At 44.1% G+C, this 18,900-nt stretch overlaps 1 protein-coding gene across 1 annotated transcript in view; it reads right to left on the bottom strand.

Annotated features, from left to right (window-relative positions):
- Nucleotides 1-2,394: 2,394 nt before the first annotated feature.
- Nucleotides 2,395-18,900, bottom strand: part of LOC102020186 (ubiquitin carboxyl-terminal hydrolase 42-like) — a 25,418-nt gene continuing 8,912 nt past the window's right edge. Inside the window, 13 exon segments of the mRNA XM_013512884.1 lie at nt 2,395-4,686; nt 6,137-6,168; nt 6,171-6,289; nt 7,619-7,719; nt 7,911-8,051; nt 9,171-9,281; nt 10,469; nt 10,544-10,583; nt 10,586-10,625; nt 11,831-11,901; nt 12,748-12,815; nt 13,907-14,009; nt 16,646-16,756. Coding sequence (XP_013368338.1) covers nt 3,961-4,686; nt 6,137-6,168; nt 6,171-6,289; nt 7,619-7,719; nt 7,911-8,051; nt 9,171-9,281; nt 10,469; nt 10,544-10,583; nt 10,586-10,625; nt 11,831-11,901; nt 12,748-12,815; nt 13,907-14,009; nt 16,646-16,756 — 1,664 coding nt within the window. The 3' untranslated portion in view covers nt 2,395-3,960.

Genomic DNA, 18,900 nt, shown 5'->3' on the forward strand with positions numbered 1-18,900 from the left:
AAAACAGGTTCTCTACTTTCAGTGGTAGTAACCCAGGGCCATAAATTCACCAGCTTCATGGCCAGGAGGACTTCAGTGACATGTCTTGAAATCAGTGACAGAAAGAAAGAAAAAGAAAGAAACAAACAAACAACCAAAGAAAAGAAAGAAAACAAAAAAAAAGAAAAGAAAGAGAAAGAGACAACATTCTGCCATGTGTCTCAGGCACAGAGGAGGAAGAGACTTGTGATTTGATTTCCTTTCCCCCCAAAGTAACCACTGCCTATTTACATACGGCTTTGGCAGTCTTTTGCTAGGATTCATTTTAAAAGAAATCCACTAGAATACACAGGGATTCCATGCATGCTGACTTGTCATGAACCAGTTGGTTTCAAGGCAGCTGCCAGGGTTGGGCGCGTGGCTCACTGGCAGAGCACTTCCTGGACACAAGGCTCTGGGTTTTATCCCCAGCAAAACACACACACACACACATACACACACAACCAACCTATTTAGCATTTTAAAAATACAGAGACATTTAGGTTTCATATTGAAAATTAGAGATAAAGGCCAAGAAAATAAATGACGCCCTCAGACCTCCATTCTAGGCAGCAGGCAAATATCAACAGAACCATGCCTTCCCATTTTCTGCCAACTGTGTAGTCACTAAATTTGAAAACAATGTAACAGAAACTGACTACACCTGACAACCGACCTGGAAGTCAGAGATCCCCAGGTTACTTCTACAGAACTCACCTTTCCTCCGAGGAGAGTTACAGAGCATTAACCGAGAAGGGCGAAGTGAGACGTTCTGTGATACATGAAGTAGGACAGAGCTTAAAAGCTGGACCGTTTTAGAAATGTGTAGAAACAGTGAAGTCTCAGGAACTGCGGAGAGGAGGAATTCAGACCCTGCTGGCAGAGCCTGCCCTCACCTGTAGCCAGGCTCTTGGTGTTTGTCTTTCTATTTCTTTTTCTTCTTTGATTTTTTGCGTTTGTTCGCCTCAGGCTCCCCAGGTCTCTCGGCAGGCTCCTGTGGGCCTTCGTCTCCACGTGACTGTCCCTACTTTCTGTGCTCTGGTACCTGCGTTTGCATGACTTCACGCTTTCATGTTTATGAAGCCGATCCGAGAGGCCACAGACACTGTGATCAGCTCCGAAGGCCGCCTTCTCCTGGGGGTAGCGCTCGGGGTGCAGAGGGAAGGGGGCTGCAGCGCCTGCGCGCGGGCTGTGGAGTGGGTCCGCTCCCTCACCGGATCTGCTCCCAGCCCTTCCTGGCCCGGGAGGAGTCCTTGTGTGGCCGCTTCATACTGGGCTCACTGACTGCGTAGGGGGTGTACCTGTCGGGGTAGTGCCTGCGCCTGGCCCGCCGCATCTTCTCGGGGTAGTGCTTCTCCCGGAGCCAGGCGCGCTCGCTGCCTGAGTGGTGGTAGCGGCTCCGGTCCTGGTCAGCCCTGCTCCTGGTTGGTGAGTGGTGGTAGCTGTACCTGCTCGTACTGCGGTGCTTGCCGGGGCTGACTCACCACAGCACAGAGGGTGCCGGCTCCTCTTGCGGTGCTCCACGGCGTGGCACTGGTGCTTGCTGTGCCTTCTGGTGAAGGAGCGTCGCTTTTCGTGACAATGGTCTTCAGTCCTGCTCCCACTCCTGCTCCGACTTCTACTCCGATTCATACTCCGACTCGGCCTCCGACTCGGACTCTGACTGCAACTCCTCCCTTTGTGCACATATTCCCTACTGGAGGAGCGGTCTGGGCGGTTATGGTGATGTCCTCGGTTAACTTTGCTAAAGCTGCTCATTTTCTCTTTAGCTGGAGGGTAATGTGGAACTTTCTCTCCAGCCTTGCCTTCGCTGCACCTCTCCCCGAGACTGTGCTCAGGGCCCCCTTCAGGATGGGCGCCTGTGGTCCTCGGTGGCGGGGCAGAGGGCAGCGTGACAGCAGATACACCTGTGCTCCCGGATGGGGCCTGTGCGTCACCACACTCCTCTCTGCTCAGGTAAACTGAGAGCAGTAAAGCCTGGTTAAACTTGCTGCACAGACTTGTGATGGGGTCCAGTGTCTTATGGGAACCAGCAGCGGCACTCTGGGTCGCAAGCTCCCCTGACGGGCTTCTCTCTGTTCCAGGTGGACTCCATGCCTGCCAAAAGGAAGAGACAGGCTAGTAGTTAGCAGGACTGCTACAGAGGTTTTGTCATGGCTTACACTTACTAAATATTTTATCACTTTAACTATAGCTGGCTACAAGCCACTATCAGGCTATCATCTCTGGACACCAAGTTTTCTCTTTATTCAATAAAAATAAAAATTTTATCAACCCTATTTTTCAGCAACAGTAATTCTAAAGATCTTGACTTCTCCTGTTTCCAGACACATTTCTAATTCTTAAGACCTAAGTCTAAACAAACCAAATGACAATGGCTGATGATTATCCTGGTTCACTTCTTTCTCTTGGAGGGCAGCTCTTTCCCAACAGAGCCAACAGAGCTCCTCGAATTACGGAAAGCGGGGACTCACTGAGGTTCTGTGAAAACCTCCTGTAGGAAATATGGGCTGCCCTTGGCAGCTGGGAAGCTTTTGATGCACTCTCAAGGTTAGTTGACAGCTGTAGGAAGCCATACAACACCTACTGCGATTTCCACTCCTCAGTGAGGAGATGACCTGTACCAGATCCCTATGGAAAGTTAGTTGCCGTGAGTGTAGAAGAGGGACCCTTGGGGCTGCACGCGAAGGAAGGTGCGCTTGGCTGGGTACATACATGGCCTCGTGTATGTGAATGTGTAATAATTCTCTGCACATTGAATTTGGGGACCACGGTGGATTAGGAATGAAACAAGGGGAAAGTCACTGTGCGAATGACAGCACACCCAGCCATTCTATCTTAAGGTAAAGTGGGAACACGTGCTCTCTGCCTCTCTGTTCTTCTTAAACAGTTCCACATCTCTAACTCTGTTCTCGGGGCATCCGAGGTTGCCACAGCGCCATGGAGGAAGGCTCCTCCCCCCAAGTCCTCACATCCACGAGGGTGAAAATGCCAGTTATGTTATTGCTGCAGTTGTCACAGACATTGCACTCTGGGAATCCAACAGTTGTGCAACTGAGAGATGGTCACACTGTGATGTGGCCGGGACCTCACCACACGTCGCTCACCACCACAGCAGGACAGCCCAAATGTGGACGTAGTGCTTACACTGCATGGTCATCCAGGGTACCTGTGGGTGGGCGGGCAGCACCACTTGATGCCCCACGTGATGCCCTGTGTCCTGCAGCAGTAGTTTCACTTGCAGTTTCCACACGAGGCAGCCACGGCTGCACTTCCAATTCCCTTCCTCTTACTCCCGAGTCACATTACACCTGCGCCAATGTGTTGATTTTTCTTAAATGGAATGCGGAGGCAAATTATATTCTCCGTGAATTTAATTTCACATTTCTAGAGAGACCCTTACAAAACAGTTGCTTCATGACAGTTCTGGGACTCCTCTTCCTCTAAACTCAGTATGCCCGTCAGACACTCACTCATCACTGAAAAGGTGACATGAGAAAGCACGTGGAAGCGGATGCAGGAGTGTGCACGGGCGCTGCGAGCTAGAGCAGGCGGCACAGAAGAAAACGACAAGCGGTAGCAGACTGTTTTCTAAGTCTTCTCAAAGGCAAATGAACACATCCTATAGACTTGTTTTTCAAATTTGGGGGCTCGGGATGCTCACTGTAACACTTTTACAGAGTTAAAACGCTGACACATCCACTCAGCGCTGGATTTTCTACTGTGAAGTTCACTTCCTCTGAATTTATTCTTACTTTACCTGGTTTCATCTGTTGAGCCTTTTACTTCGTCACTAAGCCTGAAGGTCTCTAAGGGTTTGTCTTGTGGAATAGAAGGCAAGGAAGCAGCTGGTAACTATGATAAAAAATAAGACCTTTCAGCACTAGCTGTGAGCTCCGTGCTGACCAAAATCTGGCTGAGTGAAGGGGCCACAGATGAGGCTCAAAACCAAGCCTTCCCCAACCAACTCTCCACTCCAGGAAGACCGTTTGCTTTAGAAAAAGGATATTCTGAGTGCAAAGCAGGCTGGACTTGGCAACTGGCACCCTCAAATGACAGGCCGTTTTCCTTCGGGTCATTGTCTGTACTATTAGCACCATTTAGAGTGACAGGTTCTTGAAGCTCATGTGGCGGGGCCTCCTCATCTCCGGCGTTATGGCCAGCACCGTGAGCTGTGGCTATCCTGCCCATACCGTTCCCCTTGGCCAGGCCCTTGGACCTCTTGTCAGACTCTTCCGATGACTGTGCACCATAGGGGACCAGCACACTGGAGCTCACCTTGGATCCGCCATTGATTACCGGTTTGGAGCATGACTCGCTTGGGGAGAGTGGCTTTGCTGCCTCACTAGAAACCAGCACTGTCAGTGCATTCAAGAAGGACTGTATCGCAGAGCAGCTGATGGCAGTAGGAGGGACAGGCTTGTTAGAGGCCTCCCCGGAATTGCTATGTTGGTTAGGCTGAGTTTGTGCTTGGAGAACAGGCTTGTCCTGAATGCCGATGGTGAGGTTTTGCTCCTTAGGGTGCTCTGCAATCCCAGGGCAGCTGTTAACTCCTGTAGGAGTGTCAGCAGGACGAGCCCTGCTGACACTGGGACTTCCATTCAGACCGGACATGAAACTGCTTGGCGTGTCTTTCAGAGGCCTGGTCCCGTTCAAGTGAGGTGATATCTGCAAGGAAGAAAGCCACAGCCAGGTCAGCACTGCAGAATCAGGGTCTGCCCAGCCAACGGCCTGCCTACTTTGGTCTTGTGACTGATGGGTTACACAAATCATAAACACCTCCCTTTTCTTTCATCAGCTCTATCCACGTGCACCTTTCACAGGCCCTAATTTTCTGGAAATTAATCCACACATGGGACAAATTTGTCTGTCAGAACATAACCCTCCTGGCATGGGTTCACTTATGTTCTCCTCGGCTGGCTTCCAGGGACGGCACCACTGCACAGACAGAAGTAAGGTCAGCTTGCTGACCTCCAAGCAAGGGGAAAGCACATGGGCAGAAGGAAAGGCTGCTTCAGGCACTGCATGTGAGGTTACGACTGCGTGCCTCCACCCAGTGCTGTCTCGGCATTGTACTCATACAGTTCTGTTGCTCTGGGTTCCACTACTACTGCTGAACCTCTGACAACACAGGTGACGCTGGTTCACAGACGAATAGTGTTTGGCCTGTCAGTATTTTCTTAAATATTTGAATTAGCTGTGCCTTTAAAAATCCAAACAACTCTTAAAAAGTTAATTGGGCTGGGGATATAGCTCAGCAGTGCAGCACCTGCCTGGCAAGCACAAGGTCGTGAGTTTGATTCCCAGTACCAGAAAAAAAAAGTCCATCACAGCTGCTCCTTTCCCTACACACACACTTTCTGGTTTGCCTGTCCCCCACTGAAGCAGAGCCTAACTCAGGCTGGCTCTCTGTCCAGCTCACAAAGGCATTTAACTGAAATAGAGCCCAATGTCTACCCAAAAAAAAAGCATTCAACTAGATAATCTGACAGTTCAAACCAAAGTCAAACTGAAAAGCTATAAAACCTGACAGCCACGATGACCTAGTGCAGTTCAAGCTGCAGGTGGCCTGGGCATGGGGACCCAGGGGTTCTGGAGGGCAGGCCCCACCCTGTGGACCATGTCAGGCCTCTTGGGCACAAAGGCACATGGGCACGATCACACCCTTGGGGACAGCAGATGGAAAAACAGCACACTTCTAAGACAGCTATGTGGACATAAAGTGTCCTTGTAACAGGATCACTTTCCTGATGTCTAACATGATTTACAGACTCACCTATCTAACCGTTGAGTGGAGCGCAAGTCCACAGTGAGTGCTAACCTTTAGATATACCCACATCAGATGTTCCTCTCCACCACCTGTTCATGCTGAGATTCCTGTATATTTAATACTTTAGTGGGTGCTTTTTCTTTTTTTGGTACCGGGAATCAAACTCAGGACCTTGCACTTGCCAGGCAGGCACTTATGCCACTGAGCTATATCCCCAGTCCTCTATATTTAATATTTTGAAATAAAGGGTCTGCATAAACTTTTTTGACAAGAAATCCAGGTATAGAGGGGGTTTGAGGATAGAACTTAGAGTGAGGTAAAACTCAGACGCCACCTCTAAAGTGTTACCTTTCTCATGTGAGAGGGAAGCTGTGGGCCAGCAGGCCGGATGTAGCCTGCTTGTTGGCAACACGCCGATGACTGATGACCGGGTGGGGAGAGGACTGGCCGGGGCAATGGGTGGAATGAGTAAGTTCACTTAAGTTTTTCACATCGTGGGACCTGGGGACAAAGAATGAGAGGGCTTAGGATGATGGAGGACATCTTAGTAGAGACAGATTTACAAACTCAGTTCCTCAGAAAGACACTGATGGCAAAGATACTGCTTCTCAGTCACTCTGCACAGACCCATCCGATGCATTAGCTCCCTTAGGGGTGTGGGTCAGTGTCGGGGTGCTCAGCTCAGGACACAAGGCAGCTGGGTAAAGGAAATGGTATTTTTAAACTCTGTATCCTGAGGATGCTGATATCAGAAGGCTAGTTTTTCTGTTTGTATTTTAAAATTAAAAATACATAACATGCTAGAAAACCCATAGTGTCCAGAAAAATAGGGAAAGAACACGTTGCCCTCTCAGAGATGGTTCCCCTTTGACTAGACAGATTGTCCCCCATCTTTCACCCAACACCAGGCTTTGATATTTCGAACTGCTTTCCCTCCACATACACTCAGCACTTTACCAAAGCATTAAAGAAATGGTTTATAACAATCAGTGTTAGCAGGCGATGGGCCACATAGCAAGACACTGTCTCAAAAAAGAAAGAAAGGAAAAAATCACTCAACAAAGGCGTAAAATTTCACCACATCATTCCGCTGTTGTTGAACATTTTAGGGTATTAACCTCAAGCTACCATACTTAAAAGGGACACCCGAGGGGCTGGAGTGTGACTCAGTGGTAGCATTTGTCTTGCTTGCTCGTGGCTCTGGGTTCCAGCATGGAAGAAACAGAGGGGTGGGGGACACCGTGGGGTACACATCAGATTATTTTTCCCAAAAGTGGAATTGTAAGTCAGCTTGCAGCTATAGCAGGATCAGCCCAAATGCTGGTCCCAGCCCAGGCCGATGCCTAACCAGCACTGTGCTCAGCACTGGGGAGGTGCTGGGTGGGACCGTGCAGGGTGCTCAGAGGGCCCTTCTCAAGCCCTTCACCCAGGGCCTCCACATCCCCAGGTCCACTCCGTCTGCTGCCAACAGCATAAGCCACCTGCCCCCAGCTGTCACCTCTCCCTTCCTCTGCATCTGCAGCACTGAGTACCGAAGAGCAGCAAGCTGACGCAAGCTCATAGTTCGTACTCAGAAGTGGCCTCTGTACTCTCCACGCATGCGTCAGGGTAAACCTTAAACTCTGGTTTTTAAAACATAACTCAAGGGCTGGGGATATAGCTCAGCAGCACAGCACCTGCCTGACAAGCACAAGGTACTGAGTTCGGTTCCTGGTACCAGAAATAAATAAATGAATAAATAAAAAAAAAACTCAAAATGGAATTGAATGTGGGTGACATGAAAAGAAATGACATTACAGAGAGTGTGGTAACTTGTTTTCATGAGGATACTTGATATAAAAGAGCACATATGCTTGTTGGCTGAGTACCGATCTAATATCACTAGGAGATACGGTGGAGTCATTCATGTGATACCACAGGCCGTTGTTAGCCTGCGGAAGACAGCCAGTAAGAGGGAAAGATTAGAGTGTGTCAGGTTAACAAGGACAGAATAAAAAGAATAAGAAAAAGAAGCATTCACACTTTAATTGTAAAACTCCCACCTTCCCTCCTTAAAGAATGCTAGTGCTTGCTGTCCTACAGAGTCTATGTAAAGGCAGTGAGCAAAATCCACATGGCTCACTTTCACGTAACAGAAGTAATGGCCTATAGAGCAATGATATCCACTGTGGACCAGCACTGCGTACAAAGCATAAATAACGGGTTCTCCATTTGGTTGAGACATGTATGGCCGAATATCAAGATACTCAGGATATTTCACATCCTAAACAGAGATGGACAAAGGAGAAAGCAATGTCATTTCTAAAGGCACCGAAGGCCCCCCATACTCAGGTGCAGGGTGTTTAGGGTGTCCCAGGAAACCCGCACAATGCTGTGTTGTTCCAGCAGAAGCCCAGTGCATTTCATCACTTTTCAAAGGACATGATTAACCTGGAAGACACCCGATCTAAGGGTAGTGAAGGCATTCTCGCTATCCTTATTTTCCTTAAACAAGTAAGGATCCACTGTGACTATTGCGTATCAAATCCACGATACACTAAAGTCACAAAATGACAACTCTGGACATTCACCACCAATTATTTTAATTAATTACTTTGGTTTTTTGAGACAGGGTCTTACTGTGCAGTTCAGGCTGGCCTTGAAATCACTATGTAGCCTAGACTCACCTTGCAGCAGTCCTCCTGCCTCAGCTGCCCTAGTGCTCGGATTACAGGCATATGCCACCCTACCAGGCCACTTCAAATAACTTAAGAATGTATTAGTTATTTCTCTTCTATGTCACTGCATTTTTTACTTGTTTTTTGAAATAAGACTTCACTATCTAGACCAGGCTGGCTTTAAACTCGCTGTGTAGCCCAGCATGGCCCAAGATTCCTACTCTCCTGCCTTAGCCTCCCGAGTGCACCATGCTCAGCTTTGCTATTGAATTTTGGACCCTTTCAACCTTCAGTAAGTGAGGAGAAAATAGGCAAATTCAGTGTAAGTGAAAAATCAGAAAACAAGAAAATAAACTTCGATGAAAGAGAGGCAAGATCTAGTGGGGAAGTCCTCTTTGGGTTTCAAATTGTCCACTCTCTCCCTGTATCCTCCCATTACCATGGATATCAGAGGGTTGACCATGAAGTTCAAACACTGATGAGTTCCTAATTTTATCACTAGACAGGCTCGCCCCCAGGACTACAGTAAACACATACATACTCATCAGCACACAGACCAAACTCTTAACTCAATACTTTGACTTCTTTCCCCTGCTAGCCAATGCAAGAAAAGCTTATAAAGTCAATCAACAAATTGTTCCTTAGGTCTTTTGTAATCCTTAACAGCTACCGGCACTTAAGTCTTGGCTTCACATAAAAGCTTATTAATAACATCATCTACATACCTTGGCAATCTTTCTACCAAAATAATTTGGAAAGCGTTTCAGAGAAAGTCTAAGAACATTAGATGATCTATGTATGGAAAGCCTCTTTGAAGCCAGAACCATATTTTTCCACTTTGAGGTAAACAAACAAAAGATTAAGAAGATCAAAGTGTGAATTTTTTGGTGTTTTAGTCTTTCCCTTGTTATTTGTCTGAAACACTCTAATTTAAGATTCAAAAACAAGCTTAATACATAAGGAACAGCCTCCTCCCTCTTCCAAGCAAACACTGGAAATATTTAAATTAAAAATGCTGGGGGTAGCTAGGCATGGTGGCACACAAAAACAACCTCAGCACTCGAGAGGCTGAGGCAGGAGGATCACCATGAGTTTCAGGCCAACCTGGACTACACATAATGAGTTCAATGGCAGCCTGAACTACATAGAGAGACCCTGTCTCAAAAAACAAAAAATAAACAAAACAGAAAAGCAAACGAAACTGGGGGAAATTGCCGAGTAGCATGACAGGAAAGAAAGCACAATTCTGAAACATCAGGCGGCACAGGGCACCATGATGTGAAAAAAGATTAATGTGGGCTGGGGGTGTAGCTCAGAGGTGGGACGCTGGCCTAGCATGCATAAGGTCTTGAGTCCAACCCCTAGCACTGCAGAAGAAGAACATCATAGGTTAACTCAATTCGAAAACACTGAAAGCTAACTGGTTTTTTAGGCTGGTATAATTCTGTGAAAGCAAAGCCCTACCCAGATACAAAAGGGGAAAAAAGGATGAAAAGTGTCAGGAAAAATCCCTAGTCTTGAAGATAAAAGCACCGTCTTCCCCCAGATATTGAACACTTAGTTGACAAGAAAAGATTATTTAATATAGATATCTGTATCACCTGGCTATCAAGTGAAAATCTACTTAAAACAAATGAAACAGGGACAGACTCCCTTGACTCCCTTGACTGCCTGTGCAAATGCGCTATTGGATAATGTAAATGAGAAGTTTCCAGCAGACACTGTCCCCCGTGGGTACCCAGTGTAAGAAAGATCCTGAACTCTGCTGGGGTAGAAGGTGACCCCACCCTCCCTCCAGTCTCCTCTGACAGGGGAGTCAAGGAAGATTCTGCTTAACAGACACTGTGGCAGCACTGTGGCATCAGGTGGCAGCACTAGTTCACCAAGGGTGCAGAGCTGCCCATCTTGAGAGAGTGCAGACACCGGACCTGCAAGTTCCGGCCTCTGGGGGACAGACAGCCAGGGTCTCCGAGAGGGCATCAGGAGCTAAGGCAACCTAGCGGGCCATTCAAACACACCACACCCTTTACAGCCAAGGTTGCCTGTCATCCCAAATGGAGCAGCCATGTCAGGGACTGCAAGTCACCCCCCATCGTACTTGCTACACTTGTAGCAGTTTTCGCCATGGAGCTGTTCCGCTTCACAAACTGCTCCAATGCCTTGTTAACGCTCGGAGCAGCCTGGGAGGAAAAAGCACAAATATGTGCATTGTCATGGTTTGTGACAGACGGACAGGCAAAGCAAGCAGAAGACCCAGAAACAAATGAGAATTTTTATGAAAAGGATGTTTTTATGGGTATGATGCTGCTGAGTTCCCAGCTACCTGGGAGACTGAGGCAGGAGGATTGGAAGTTTGGGTCCAGCCTGAGCAACTTTGAGTCAATCTCAAGAAAATTTTTTTAAATAGTCTGGGAATGTGGCTAAGTGGTAGAAGGCCCTGGGTTCAATCCCCCAATGCCATACACACACAAAAATGTTTTTCTTTAGGATCATTAGCCTCACCCCAATTAAAAGCAAGCAGATTAAAGTGAACAAAAATATGTATGGAGGTGGCTTACTGCAGGTTTACTTAGAATGCTGTAAAAGTAGCAAGCAACACGGAACTCTAGCCACCTACAGAACCACTACCCACTGCCCAAACACGCTGATGTGGAAGGTCTCCAAGCAGAGGGAAAGGAAAACAGCAAGTAGACAAACAGACTAAGGTAGAATCCCTTTTTAAAATTTTTCTCTTTTTTTCTTTTTTGCAATACTGGGTATCAAACCCAGGGCTTTCACACCAAGCTGTAGTCCCAGCCCGTCTCTTATTTTTATTTTAAACAGAGTCTCACTAAGTTGCCCAGTTTGGGTTGAAACTTATGCTGTCCAGTCTCAGCCTCCCAGAGTCCTGGCACTATACACATGCAGCACTGTGCCCTGCCCATAGTCTCGTTTTTATAAAATGGACCTACTCTATTCTGATGCAGTGCATAGCAGATGACCAAGAGCAACAGTGGTGAAGGGCGGATTTAATATATCTACAGTGCTTGTGCTTTTCATCATAAGCATGTTACATCTGTTATCAGAGAAGCAAAAGCTCAAGAATAACACAAATGTAGTTCAGAAAATGCAAGATGCTAAAACAGCTTTTAAAGAACAGGAGCCATTTGAGGTTTGCTAAAAGAGATGTCAAACCTGGTTTGACTGAGGCAAGAGGATCGTTGTGAGTTCGAGGCCAAACTGGGCTACAAAGTGAGCTCAAGGCCAGCCTGAACTGCATAGTGAGACCCTGTCTCAAAAAGACCAAAGCAAACAAACAAACAAAAAACCCCCGGTTTTATTAAGCAGAAAGTTAAAGAGTAAAAAAGATTTAAAACTTAACCACAACAAAAACTATTAAATTTACCTTTATCTCCAATGTGATATCAAGACATGGCTCAAAAGTATCTGAAACACCCTTGCAATTTAAAGATTGGACTGAAATAAAAATAAAATGCAAAAGATAAGCTAAGTGTAATCAGTACGGCAGTCTCAGGCATTGAAATTACAGAATACAAATACTACTTCAAAGTAAAAAAATTAGAACAGTTTAACTTTTTTTGTACTAAATTGGGAAAAAAGTTAATCTTATACACAGTGTAGGAAAAAGTCTCATGAATTTCACCCGTTGTACACTACTGGTATGATCTCTTAGAATGACAGCCTGTCAGTATAAAAGTTTAAAATATATCTTATGACTCAAATTCTAACACTAAGAGTTTATCGTGTACACTTTTACACAGACACAAAAGCATGAGTACATGGGTGCTGTTCAATAAGGCACTGGTGGTAACAGCAGAATAGAAAGTTGAGTATTCATCAATAGGAGAGTAAAACGAATAGACACTACTGCAGCTGTGAAAGAACCTTTTAAAGAGCTGGGCGTGATGGCCCATGCCTGTAAACCCCAGCACTTGGGAGGCTGAGGCAGGAGGATCATTGCAAGTTCGAGGCCAGCCTGGCTACAAAGTGAGCTCGAGTTCAGCCTGAACTGCATAGGGAGACCCTGTCTCCAAAAGACAAAAAAAAAAAAAAAAGGACTTGTTAGACCTCTATGTGCTCAAGTAGAAAGGTTACTACTAAGGTTAAAGGAAAAATAAACGTATTCTATAGTTGGCTCTCAGTTTGCTCACAAGTAAGAGACTGCCCAGAGGATATTCTAGGAACTGGTACGGGGCTGCCTCTGGGAAGCGGGAGGGAGTCTCTACTTCTCCTTATTTCTACTATTTTCATTCTGATACCACACACATGTGCCACTTTATCGACTTGTGAACAAAAGCTGACCTCTCAATCTTAGATATCCTCAAAATATCCGATAAGTCAGTGTGGTGGCCTGGGTGTGCCTATCGAATCTGAAAAAGATGAAACAGTGATATAAGAATTCTGCAAAAGTACGGATGCTATGACTGGGTTTTAAAAAGCATGGGTATTTCTAAAAGAACAAGAATTCAGAGAGGAGAGCCACAGAAAGTAAAAAATCAGCCTGCATGGTCCCCAGAGACCGGTCGTGCCTGGAGGAACACAGCAAGGGTCCTGGGAGGAAGATGGAAGGAGCTAAATTGTGAAGGGACTTTGAAATCAAGGCAGGAAATTGGCTCAGAAGCAAAGCAGCAGGAGGAAGACACCCTCACAGGCTTGTGACCCTGCGTGGGACTTGGAGAAGGTAGAGTAGGCAGAGTCTATCATCCAGACCCTGAGGGCCAGGAAGCGAGTGGAATGCAAAGGGAGGTGTCGGTACTGGGTGCGTGGGCAGTAGTGGGTGGGTTAGGAGTGTTACATAACTGTCTCACCCATCCTTCTCTTGAGTGAACTTAGATACTAGGAAGAAGATATAGGAACTGGTAAGAGAGAAAGAGAGAGACACAGAGAGAGAGAGAGAGAGCGGGCACAAGCGAGAGTACAGCAAACATATTTATAAGGCTGGAGGTCAACAGAGAAAATGTCTGGCACAATTAGAAAGGAGGAGCAGATACTTCTAGATCTGCCAAGGCATCCTGACACTCAGAATTAAAGAACAGCAAAGCCAATGTTCATTTCCTGGCATCTATACTTCAACAAATTCAAATTGGGACAGTAAGCACATCTTTTGAAATTTTAGTCATTATAAAATAATGCAAGGCTGGGCGTGGTGGTGCACGCCTGTAATCCCAGCACTCGGGAGGCTGAGGCAGGAGGATCATTGCAAGTTCAAGGCCAGCCTGGGCTACAAAGTGAGCTCAAGGCCAGCCTGAACTGCATAGTTAGACCCTGTCTCAAAAAGACAAAAATAAATAAATAAACAAATAAAATAAAAAATAAATAAAATAAGATAATGCAAATCAGGTGAGAAAGAGGCAATGCAAATGCAAAAGGTAAAGCAAACAGATCTGTGTATTTTCAACATAAAAGGCAAAACAAGCGTGGTAAGCCAACGATGTAAACTGAAGAAACCACTTATACTCACTCATCGATGCCAGCCAAGCATGCTTCCTGCATAGCGTCAATGGTGTACTCAAGAAATTCATGGGCATCTTTTTGTTTTCCAGAACAGCAGGTCCTAGCTATACCTATAAGTTTTAAGTAAAGACAAGGCTTTATCATTACATATTAAATGCTGTTATGGTTGATACATTGTGTCAACTTGGGGAGTCTAGAGGTTTGGCTAAGTGACTCAGCAGGAAGCCAGGGTGCTTACTTTGTATACATCCTGAGCCTGTGCAAGAGGAGGGCATGGAGATTATGTGAGAGCTACACGCCCCTTAGGTGGGGGTAGCCTGTTTACAATGTAAGGCAGGGAAAGAAGCTGCTTGCAGCCATTCTTCTGGTTTGCTCTGGCTGTTTGCTGTTCGGCTGCCATTCCCCTCTTTGCTCTTGTTGCTTTGTTATCTTCTGCCTCGGAGCCAGCCAAGTATGGACTGAAACCTCCACAAACTGTAAGCTAAATAAACCTTTCCTTCCTTCATTTTGGGCATTGGGTATTTTGTCTCAGCAATGAGAGAAAAGTAACCAAGACAAATGCCTAGGCTGCAAAATTACATCTTTTTTTTTTTTTTTTTTTTGGTACTGGGAATCGAACTCAAGACCTTGTTCTTGCCAGGAAGGCACTTATGCCGCTGAGCTATATCCCCAGCCCAAAGTTATACCTCATGTTACTCAGAAAACCCCCAAATAATTACACCTAACAAGGAAGTAGCACTAACACAAGCACCGTGCACTTTCACCGAGAGCCCACAGGAGCTGCAGTTCCTGAGAGTCTGGGAGCAGCCACAGAGTGACTCTGTGTCTTTACCAAGTTAATACAGTTCCACTTCAATAAAGTCCACACTGGTTCTAGTGACTCAAGCTCGTCCAAAATGGTAGGTTAGTGCACCTGTTTTAAATATGACACCCAAATCCGTAAGAGACCTGTGCAGAACACAAATGTCCATCCTACGCAATTCCGCACCAGTGAATGCAGAACAAGTCGTATTCTCAGCTGCACAGTAACATTTCAGTCCTTCTAAATGACTAAGCAGTTGCAAGAAGAAAGCATTTTTAAAAAGTATAAATCAGTCACTAGCACAAATGTATTAATAGCACAAAACCTATTAGACACTTAGTTTTATATGTGTAAGTATGTAAATATATTCTAGCTTAAACAATATAGAACTTCCAATATTCCACCAGTTTTGACCTATATAAATAGCAATTCCATGATTCAACTGCATGTGTGTATACCTGCACACATTCAGAGCAGTGACACTTTCCTAAAAACTAGATTATTACTCCTGCCTGCTATATATACATGTCTAAAAACAAATGTATACATAATCAAAATAATCAGAATTGTCCTGCCTAAAATTTTGCCAGAACCGAATATGTTTTGTTTTGTTTTGGTCTTTTTGAGACAGGGTCTCCCTATGGAGTTCACACTGGGCTTCAGCTCACTTTGTAGCCCAGGCTGGTCTCAGACTCGCAAAGATCCTCCTATCTCAGCCTCCCAAGTGCTGGGATTACAGGCGTGCACCACCACGCCTGACGCCAATATGTGTTAAAGATTTCTGCACTGTCCACCAATAATGCCAAGGGCCAATTTGATCTTTAATCTTGAGCAGCTTTTAAGACAAGAGGATTATAGTTTATCATTCTATAATTATGCATCCCTATAATTACCAAGCTAGATACCACATGAAGAGTGAAAAGCAGTTTTTATTTGTATGCAATTTTAGTACAACTTGGCTAATCAAAATGATGTAAAAGTGAATGCAAAAGGCACACAGAGCCTGGAGTGGTGGCGCAAGCCTGTAATCCCAGGCTGAGCGCAGAGGATCTTGAGTTTGAGACCAGCCTGGGCTACACAGTGAGACCCTCAGCTGTGGGGGCTGGAGTGGAGGGGGCACTTAGAAAATACCTCAGAAAATTTCATGCAACCTATTTAGAAATTTAAAATTAAACAGTAAAAATTGAAGTTTGTTCATAAATTTAGTTTGTTCATAAATTTACTATGAGTATAAATTTTTCTGAGAAAGTATAGTTACCTTTATTTTGACAATTCTTGTGACTATGTATAATACAGGATTAATTTACCAAATTAAAACTAAATATAAACCGTTTAAAGAAAGACATAATATGAGAGTTAGACTACTCAGCACAGAAATCCAATTATCTGAGAAAAGGCCTTTTAAATAATTTTATTAACAAGCTCAGTTTTAAATCATTTAAAATTTGCTTATGTTAAACTATGGTCTTTATTATAGTGTCATCTCTTTAAAATTTAATAAATAGCTTGTATAGTAAATGTTTAACTAAACATCTGTTACTAATTAAAGACCTATCCAGCTGGGTATGGTGGCACACACCTGTAACCCTAGCGCTCAGGAGGCTGATTCAGGAGGATTGCCATGAGTTTGAGGCCAGCCTGGGCTACATAATGAGTTCAAGGGCAGCCTGCACTATATAGCAAGACTCTGTCTCCAAAAAAAAAAAAAAAAGATATATCCATGTACAATAAATACATGTGAGTTATTTTGTAATAAACTTTGGGTTTCTTTTAATCATTTAGGCCATTAAGACTAACTAGCTAAAGGCCAGGCATAATACTGCATACCTGTTAATCTCCGCTACCCAGGAGGCTGAGTTAGTGGGATGCCTTAGGCAACAACATTAGTCCTCATCTCAGGAAAAGACTACCTTGTTGAAAAATACTTCTCTGGTTGATACTTACTCTGCATTTCATCAATGACAAACCTGGGTTTAATAATGTCCCCAGGACTATTGAGTGCCTGGGTAATATGGTCTTGCATTGTACACATCATACAAAATCCTTCCACATGACCTGCAAGATAGACAACAATGCTCCATATTAACAAAACTCGACTAGACAGTAAACCATAAATGAAGAGCACATTCCTGAAGTGAAAGAACAGTACCAGCTGCTAGGTGTATGCATTAACCTATCTACTTTTATTTTCATTTAATTCTCTAAAAAACCTAAATGATAAGTATATATTGGCTGTAGTTCACGAGGAAAAAAAAAAGGCTCAGAGAGTTAAAAATTTGCCCAAGGTCACATAATCAGACTTGACTCATACTTTTCCTAGTTTAGAAAGCTGTGGTCTTAGTGACTCTATCCTGGAAAAATAAGAATTTTTTTCTTGTACTATCGCTAGTTTCAATAGTGAAGCAGTGTCCCCCTTAACAGGAGTTAGAGATTTCTATGTAAATATTCTGGCTTTCCTGGCCACATATTGTGGTCTCTATTTACATTTTCTTCTTCTTTTTAAAAACAGTCTTTTAAAAATGTAATAAATGAAAAAAAAAAAAAAAAAAGCAGGGTGATCATTGCAAGTTCAAGAGCAGCCTGGACTACAAAGTGAGCTCAAGGCCAGCCTGAACTGCATAGTGAGACCCTGTCTCAAAAAGACCAAAACAAAACAAGTAATAAATGATTCCCAGTTCATGCTGAGTGGTGTTACTGGCAACTAATGGTTAGAGGCCAGGTATACTACTAAATACCTTACAAAGAACAAGATATCCCCTTACAGCAAAGAATTACCCAGTCCCAAATTATCAACAGGTTCTGCCTAGACAAAACCTGTTCAGAGCTTACCTAATAAAGCATTAAAATCCTTGAAACAATCAAACTATCTCTCCTTCACTACATCCCACAATAAAACTCAAAATTCAGAAGACATTCAGTATGGAGAGAACATAGCCATAATAATACACCAAGAGAAAAAAGAAACCTTAAAATAACAGTAACAAAGGGGAAGTGTGTCACTGAGCTGTGGGACAATTTCAAGTTGTCCATGATATGCATTTAATTGCAGTCTGAAAGTAAAGGGATGGAACAAATACATCAAGAAATACTTTCTACAAAAGATCAGCACAAGGAAGGATTTTAGGGTGAAGGAATGGCTTTGTATTCTGACTGAGGTGAGGTGGTGGTTTACATGAATGCTATTCAGGTACTTAAGTTCAAAGATCTTGGCTGTAGATATAGCTCAGTGGCACAAGCACCTGCCTGGCAAGTGCAAGATCCTGAGTTTGATTCCCAGTAGCAAAAAAAAAAAAAAAAGAGAAGTTTGAAGATCTTTACACAAAAAAAAATTAACCTTATTCTGTGAAATCTCTGCTCTTCTTAAATGATCAAATGTTGTCTCAGTTTCATGGGATAGTACATGCACATATTTAAGAACCTCAATAAACCCCAAGTAGAACTGCTTAAGACAAATGATGAAATCTTCAAAGCAGCTAGAAATAAAAAAAATTCCAAAGGAAGGGAAAACAGACAACAGACTTCTTGTCAGAACCAGTGCAGCCCAGCAGATCACGCAGGAAAACAGCTTTCAGCGTTAAAAGAAAAATGAGATGTCAGCATCCTTCATGAAGATGAGAGTTGCACCTCTGGGAAGATGAAAGAGTATTTTTCCCTGTTCCTTCTGACACACACAACAAAATCCTTGGAACTGTATATTCAACTCAGCCGCAAAGAAGGATCAACTTGTGACTTTCATAGGTAAACAGATCCAACTTGAGACCATACTCACAAGTGAAATAAACCACTTTATTTATGTGTGTTTAGACTCACATGTCTAACATCGTATTGTCTCCCTGGTGTGAGAAACTGAAAGAGTAAACAAGGTCTAAAATGTACAATAGATATTGTGAAATGGGAACAAATTGTTCCAAAGGCAAAAGGAACTCGAGTGGGGAAAAGGGGAAAGGAAGGAAGGGAAAAGGAAAGAAATACAAATTAGCTATAGTACTCGTTTCTCTCAGCCCATTTAAAAGAAAGGTTTGTGCTAATATCAATTGGAGAGTTTTTTATGCCTATATCTTGTACTCTGAGTAACTACACTGAAGATAACAATATGCAATGTATTAACTGTTTTTTTTTCTCCTATTATTTTGTTAATAAATTTTGTTTCACTTTTTTCTTTTTCTTTTTTTTTTTTTTTTTTTTTTTTTTTTTTTTTT

This window comes from Chinchilla lanigera, unplaced genomic scaffold (genome assembly GCF_000276665.1).
Source record: "Chinchilla lanigera isolate Chin_1 unplaced genomic scaffold, ChiLan1.0 scaffold00002, whole genome shotgun sequence".
NCBI classification, from domain to species: domain Eukaryota; kingdom Metazoa; phylum Chordata; class Mammalia; order Rodentia; family Chinchillidae; genus Chinchilla; species Chinchilla lanigera.